We start from the raw sequence: 7,948 nt of genomic DNA on the forward strand, positions 1-7,948 counted from the left end.
CGAAAGTGCGACTTAGAGGGAGTCGACTGTATTTAAAACGATTGGTTCAGTCAAAATAACGGCATAACGAATTTATAGTTTTGTGAATAACACTTAAAAAATAATAATAAAATTAAATACCTAATTGCAGTAGGTTTCGTATAACACCTCGATTTTTGTTTTGCATTAATCCAATACTTGCCTCATTGGACATGTGTTTTTATTTGAATTTATGAAATAGTATTCATTTTTGTTCATGTTGTTTTTTTTTTTTTTTTTAACTGAACAAAAGCCAACTAATTTAAAGCAACGTCTGCTTTCCAATTGTTCTACGAATATAGATTTTGTTTGTAGTCTTATATAAGATTTTCACATGTGTACAAACAATTATCGTATTCCCGTGAGGGTATATAAGATTAGCCCAAAAATCAGTATCTACGAATCGGCACTAAAATGTTACGCGCAACGGTTATTCTAATCCTTCTTTGTCTTACTATTGGCCCAAGTTATGGCCAAAAAAAGAAAAAAGTCGATAATGATGAAATTGAAGATAAAATTGTCGGAGGTTCAACTGGACTGATAAGCGACTATCCTTTCATTGTATCAATCCAACGAAGAGATGTACATCAATGCGGAGGATCCATTATCAAACCTAGCCTTATATTGACAGCTGCTCATTGCATAGCTGTTTTTGCGAAAAGTGCAATTAGTGGTATATCGGTTCGTGCTGGAGCAACAATTTGGAGTCAAGGTGGCCAACAGGTTAAAGTCAAAAAAATGATTCCACATCCGTTGTATGAAAGCACAACAAATGGTTACGATATTGGTTTTCTTGTACTGGAAAAACCTTTGGAGTTCGATGATACCGTTCAACCTATAACTTTGGCTACCAAGATTCCTGCTGGTAATAAGGAAGGAAGAATTCTTGGATGGGGACTAAAGAAGGAAAAAGCCGATGTGATACCAAGTATGTTGCAGGTAGCTCGGGTAATGTCGATTTCAAGAGCTAGGTGTGCTTCAGAAGAATTTGGCTACAGTGATGACATTAAAGATACTATGATTTGTGCACAAAATCCTGGAGTTGACGCGTGCCAGGGTGACTCTGGTGGACCATACGTGAGCTGGAATTCTACAACTAATAAGCCAGATAAGCTCGTTGCAGTAACTTCTTTTGGAAAAGGTTGCGGTCGAAAAGATTACCCTGGTGTTTACACTGCTCTAGCAGCGGTATCCAAATGGATTCAAAAAATTATAGACCAAGTAGATAGCTTCAAAGAACATGTTGAGGCTTAAAATGTCAATTTCAATTGCTTTTATTTATGTGTAAATAAATATATTTGCCAAATACTGTCGATAAGGTTTATTTATTCCTTATAAGTCAATAAGATTCAGAGCATCAGATACCTATTTAAAAAAAAACTAATAGTTTCCAATGGGTTTTGGTCGAAATTCTGTATGGGCCAAAACTCGGATTGGAAAAATTCTCTCCAGCTAATTTGAATATTATAATGTAACGGACCTCTCTCCAAATAATTTCCATATGGTTTACATGAATCACATACCTTGATAACACATTTTGCGTTCGACAGCTTAAGTTAAGTTTTATAAGTTAATCGTGATATAAATTGAATTAAGAAATAAAATGCACGACTGGGGTCGCACGAACTTGCTCTTAGAGTTAAAGTTGCTTAAATTTTTAAGACTTTTTATATAGAAATTTGGAAAAAAAAAAATAAAATTCGTTTTTAAAAAAAAAATAAAATAAAATCTGAAATTAAATTGCCCTCCAAAACAAGTATGCAGTTTTGATTGCTATATTAATATGCATTTTTAGAAAAAAAAAATTCAAAATCGTTAGAGCCGTTTTTTAAAAAACTAATTTTTTATAAATAAATTTTTGGAAAAAAAGTTTAAAAATAAAATTGGTGTGCCATTTTGTAGAAATCACTAATCAAAATCTAAAAACAAAATTTCAAAAAAATTAAATGTCCCGTTTTCGAAAATTTGATTTTTCAAAAAAAAATTTTCAAAATTTTTTTAAAAATCCAAAAATTATTTTTTTCAAAATGCTTCTTCACAAAAAGTTTCGTTGAAATCGAATAAGTAGTAAAACCCGGATAAGTACCTCACCTTAAATGCCCGGTTTTGTTAGGCACTAAAGCGGGTAAGTTACTTACAAGAACCCGCTTAAGTGCTCATAGGCACTTATCTCTATATTTACTTAAAAATAAAAAAAAAACATGTTTGATTATTAAAAACAGAATCTTCACAAACAAAATAACTTTGAAAGTTTAAAATAACTAACTAGTTAGTTTCTACTTTTAGTAGAATTTTTGAATCTTAAAGCGCTTTAGCAAATGAAGTTTTTCTTACTGCTGAAACTTGTTTCAAATGTGTACTTAAAAGAATTTCCTGCAAGTAAATTCAATCATAACTATTTGAAATAGAAGGTAGTTAAGCGGGAAAAGCAGTTAAGCGAAAGGTACTTAAAAGATGAGTTTTATATGAAAAAATCCTTAAAATTTTGGTTCTAAAAAACAAAGGCACTTATGCGGGTTAGGCACTTAAGCGAGAGGCACTTATCCGGGTTTTACTGTAGTTTTGGAGATAATCGGATTTGAAAAAAAACAGTTCTATGGCAGGTACCGTTAATAATGATTTTCAAAAAAAAATTTTTTAATTAGAAGATAGACCTTAACTTTAAACTAACACTTGAATTTTTTAAACAAAATCGTTAGAGCCGTTTTTGAGATATTTCAATTTTACTAAAATCGGTATATGACAAGTACCGTTATTTTTGGTCCAAAAAAATTAATTCCAAAAACCCCTCTGGAGAGTCGCCAAATAACGCTGCATACCAGGTTTGACATCAATCGGTCCATCCGTTTAGGCTGTAGCTCCTTATACAGACAGACAGACAGACTGACTGACAGACAGACTGACAGACAGACTGACAGACAGACTGACAGACAGACTGACAGACAGACTGACAGACAGACTGACAGACAGACTGACAGACAGACTGACAGACAGACTGACAGACAGACTGACAGACAGACTGACAGACAGACTGACAGACAGACTGACAGACAGACTGACAGACAGACTGACAGACAGACTGACAGACTGACAGACTGACAGACTGACAGACTGACAGACTGACAGACTGACAGACTGACAGACTGACAGACTGACAGACTGACAGACTGACAGACTGACAGACTGACAGACTGACAGACTGACAGACTGACAGACTGACAGACTGACAGACTGACAGACTGACAGACTGACAGACTGACAGACTGACAGACTGACAGACTGACAGACTGACAGACTGACAGACTGACAGACTGACAGACTGACAGACTGACAGACTGACAGACTGACAGACTGACAGACTGACAGACTGACAGACTGACAGACTGACAGACTGACAGACTGACAGACTGACAGACTGACAGACTGACAGACTGACAGACTGACAGACTGACAGACTGACAGACTGACAGACTGACAGACTGACAGACTGACAGACTGACAGACTGACAGACTGACAGACTGACAGACTGACAGACTGACAGACTGACAGACTGACAGACTGACAGACTGACAGACTGACAGACTGACAGACTGACAGACTGACAGACTGACAGACTGACAGACTGACAGACTGACAGACTGACAGACTGACAGACAGACATACGGACTTCCGGGACCCACTTTTTTGGCATTGTCTACCATCGTAATGTCATGGAAAAATGTTATCTCAACTTTTTTTTTTTTGTACGAATGCATAACTTGATATATAGTACCTATATCGCAAGTAAAAATGGCAAACATTAAATTATTAAAATCTAATAAAGGAAAGTATAAACTGTGAGTCGATAGTTTTTTGTTCTTCAACGAAACAACAACGAAAAGAAACATTTAATTGGGCGTGCGCTAAGCGAATAAAAAATAAATGTACAGCTCGTGTTGTAACTAAATTGATTGATATTGTGCACACTTTTACTAAACAATCGGTTAACATTTGTGTTTGCGAAGTGCAAACAAGTGTGATACTGCGATACTGCAAACAATTCAGTCAAGTCCTCAGCTCAAAATAGTTCTTTTAATTCAAGCCAGATTAGCCAAAAATCTGTTTCTGACACAGCTCATTTTAGTCGATAATATCTTCCTTCAACAAGTTCCCAAAAATCTAAAACTAAGCGAGTGCGAAAAAGTGCTAGGTATTTTAAAGAACCAGAATCTTAACATGATTTGGACATTCAACTCAATTTATTTGTTCATTCTCTCCAAAAAATATGTTGGAGATGAACACATACCTAATATTGATAGGAACAAAGTCTTCACTGTGACTGTTGGATTATAAACGGCACCTTAAAAGTCGTCCCTACAATAATGAAGCAGCTATTCTCTATACATGGGAGAGTAGAAGGTGAAATAGTGCCCCCTGTGTTTTGTCTTATGAGCAAAAAAAGCCTATCGCATTTTTTTTTTAGCTGATCAAAATTTCGTCCACCTATTCTATCAATTTGCAAACTCAAAGAATTGTATGTGAATTTCAAATGGGTATTATATGCGCAGTGAATAAATGTTTTCCCAACACTGATTTAAGTGGATGTCTTTTTCACTTCTGACAAATCATTTGGCGAAGGGTTCAAAAAGAACGGTAGAGTATTTATTTTAAATTATCTACATTATTGTGTAATTAACTTAACATTTTATTATTTAAGACTGGTTGCGAGATACGGAAACTCTGAAGAGTTTGCACTTCAAATTCGAATGTTAAAGAGTTTAGCTTTCGTTCCACCAGATGAGGTCACTCAGTTATACGTCAACTTGCGTAGTTATTTTGAAGAAAATGTAGACGTTATACAAATATTAACCTGGTTTGAAAAAAACTAAATTAACACTGAAAATAATAAATTTAATAAAATTGAGAAAATCAACGAAAATATGTAATTTTTCGTAATATGAAAACCTTCATCAATTAATGAAAACGTTTCATACACTTTTTCTCCCTTTTTAGTGCCAAAAAATCCAATTTAATGAAAATATTCATCACTTACGAAAAATTCATACTCATTTTAAAAAATAAAAATACGAATTTTTTCCTTACTTTATCAAAGTTTTAATTAAGTAACGAAAAAATTCATTAACTTATGAAATTCAACATTAACTAACGAAAATCTTCATAAGTTTATGAAAATAAATAATTGTCTTATGAAAATTCTTCATATGCTAATGAAATATTACGTCGGCATATGAAATAAAATCGTTGCCTTACAAAAAAAGAAAAAACGTAGACCGGTGCATTTCTGGTAGTCGAAGTCGTAACAGTTTAAATTCAAAACCAAAAGTGCGAAGACTTATCACGCAGAATAAATAAAAAGAATATTTTGGGCCAACAATAAGCAACTTGGGTCATTTGCTCCAGCATTTTATAGGTAAAATAAATTGTAAACTGACTCCCAATGATTTTGATTAAATTACATCTTTTCATTCTAGATATTCAGAGTCCGACCACGATCAATAGAACGTACCAATTACCAAATTTCCAAACTTAAGTCCTGAAAGATTGGATGAACGATGAAATAGAGGAAAGTAAGTACCATTCTTTTATTTCTTCCTATATTTGAAAAAAAAAAAAAAATATTCTTGTCTCTTAAAATATACTAACTTTTTTCTTAATATCTATTTTCTTTGAGATTCCAAAGATGTCATCCTGATTCCGACGCAAAAAACAGTTCAAAAGGACTGTAACGGAAAAAAATCTAGAAAGGACACTATCAAAGACTCTCAGGAAGCTTACTAACACGTGTTAACCGCCTGGAATACCTCAAAAGCAGAGCATCCAGCATAGGAGATGACATTAAATACCTGAAGGAATGCCTTAAATACTTCAACGGAGTAGGAGTAGATATATATTATTCCAAACTTTCCATTTATTCAATTTAATTTTTGTATTCCCATGATTAAAATTTCAAAAATTAAAATTCAAAATACTTATGTTATTTTTGAATGTTTTAAAATTTTCGCTCCTCTCCACTTTTTCTGAATTTCAGGTTTTTATTCCAAAATTTAGGGAAGAAAAATTAATGAAAAATTTCATAGGCTAACGAAAAAATTCGTAAGTCAACGAAAAGAATGTAAGTATATATAATAAAAAAATAATTAATACAACGAAAAGTTTCGTTAGATAACGATTATTTTTTCGTAATTTAATAAAAATTTTGATAAAATTTACGAAAAAATTCGTTAGCTTACGAAAGTTCCTTACATAAACTAATCAAGAAATACATTGACTAACGAAAAATATCACCGTGGTCAATTAAATTTTACGAAAAATTTCATTAAAATACGACGGTTTTCGTTAATTGATGAAGTTATTCATTAACGTATGAAAGCCATTTCGTTGAGCCAATTAAATTTTTCATCGGCTGAAAATTAATTAAATTTTCGCTGGCTCAACGAATTTTTTCGTTGTATTTACCTAAGGTTTGGTTCAGTGTATGGAAGCAAAAAAAACAATCCAAAGCATTCGTCGGAGATTCAGATTATGACAACCCATCCAGCAGGACGGAAACCTTCCCCGAACCCAAAATAGTGTCGAGGCATGGCACAGACGCCTTAAGGTCATATTGGGAAGAAGTAAGACCGGAATTTATAAGATTATTGATGAATCTTAGGATGGAACTTATTTGCTCAAAAACAGAAGTAGCTAGGGTTCAAAACGGGGAATACATTCCGAAAAGTAAAAAAGCCATAGTTTAATAACAAAATTAAACGTTTACTTAAAAAACGAATATTATTAAGTAACGAAGACTATTTAAGACGGTGAGCCAAGAATCTTCATCTATATTAAATTATGTTATTCATTTTGTTATCTGCTTTTTTGTTTTTTTTGTTTTTGTTATTTGTTTTCTGTTTGTTTTTTTTTTTTTTTTTTAAATGTTACTTACTTTGTTAATTGAATATAGTAGGGTGGCTTAGCAACAAAATCGTGCACTTTGTGATAAAAGCATGAAATTTACATCGTTGGTAGTACTCAATATAAGGGTTATTTTGGTATTGGGCCTTTCATCCGGAAGGGAAGATACAAAAGTTTTTCTGTGTTGCACTCGATTTGTTGCATATCCTAGTACAGGCAATGAAACATTTTTATATGATACATGATTTCGAGGTATTTTCTAACGCCCGATCGAATTAAATACATTCCAAAATGTCTCGACCATCATGTAAAAAGTTATTGGACTCTTTATGAATTGTCTTTTACCTAAAGACCAAGTGTCATAATATTCTTCTTCTTACGTTGAACTATTTTAAGAATTCAAAACTCATTCAAAAAATTTGTACGCCGACTACATGATTGAGAAAGGAAATTCCCTTAGAAAAGATCCAAAGTCATTTCGGAAACTTGTTAACTCAAAGAAAAACTCAGATGATATCCAGCAAATTTCAGCCTCTAACATTTTTATTCAAACTTTCCATCAAGTCAGGACAATTTCCCTTTATCTGGAAAAAGTAATTCCTCACTCCTGTTTTCAAGAAAGGTGATAAGACAGATATAAAGAATTATAGGCCTATTTGGAAACTATCCTGCATTCCAAAGGTTTTTGAGCAAGTTGTTTGTGATAGTCTAGCATTTTATAGTAAAAATCTGATAAGTGAAAAGCGGGAGCGGGTCATAATTCTGCTTGTCAAAATTCTGTACGACAAAATTCTATATGGTCAAAATACTGTAAGACCATAATTCTGTACGTCATTATACTGTAAATACAAAATTCTGTACGTCAAAATACTGTATGAACAAAATACTGACTTGCAAAATTTTGTTTTGTAAAATTCTGTACGGCAAAATACTGTATTTTCAATACAGTATTTTTAAAGAAATTTCCTTTGATAAAAAAACACTAAATAGTAGCTTTAAATATAATTATTGACAGTAAAGTTGTAATTTTATATA

The 7,948-nt window shown here is 32.9% G+C and overlaps 1 protein-coding gene across 1 annotated transcript; it reads left to right on the plus strand.

Annotated features, from left to right (window-relative positions):
* Window positions 1-350: 350 nt before the first annotated feature.
* LOC129919677 (trypsin delta-like) lies at window positions 351-1,325 on the plus strand. Its single transcript, XM_056000648.1, has one exon. It carries the CDS (start codon window positions 433-435, stop codon window positions 1,270-1,272), a length of 840 nt encoding a protein of 279 aa, XP_055856623.1. The 5' UTR covers window positions 351-432; the 3' UTR covers window positions 1,273-1,325.
* Window positions 1,326-7,948: the final 6,623 nt, after the last annotated feature.

The sequence above is a fragment of the Episyrphus balteatus genome, chromosome 4 (assembly GCF_945859705.1).
Source record: "Episyrphus balteatus chromosome 4, idEpiBalt1.1, whole genome shotgun sequence".
NCBI classification, from domain to species: Eukaryota; Metazoa; Arthropoda; class Insecta; order Diptera; family Syrphidae; genus Episyrphus; species Episyrphus balteatus.

Coding starts and splice junctions, on each gene's coding strand:
- LOC129919677 (XM_056000648.1), top strand. CDS start 433: ATGTTACGCGCAACGGTTATTCTAATCCTTCTTTGTCTTACTATTGGC.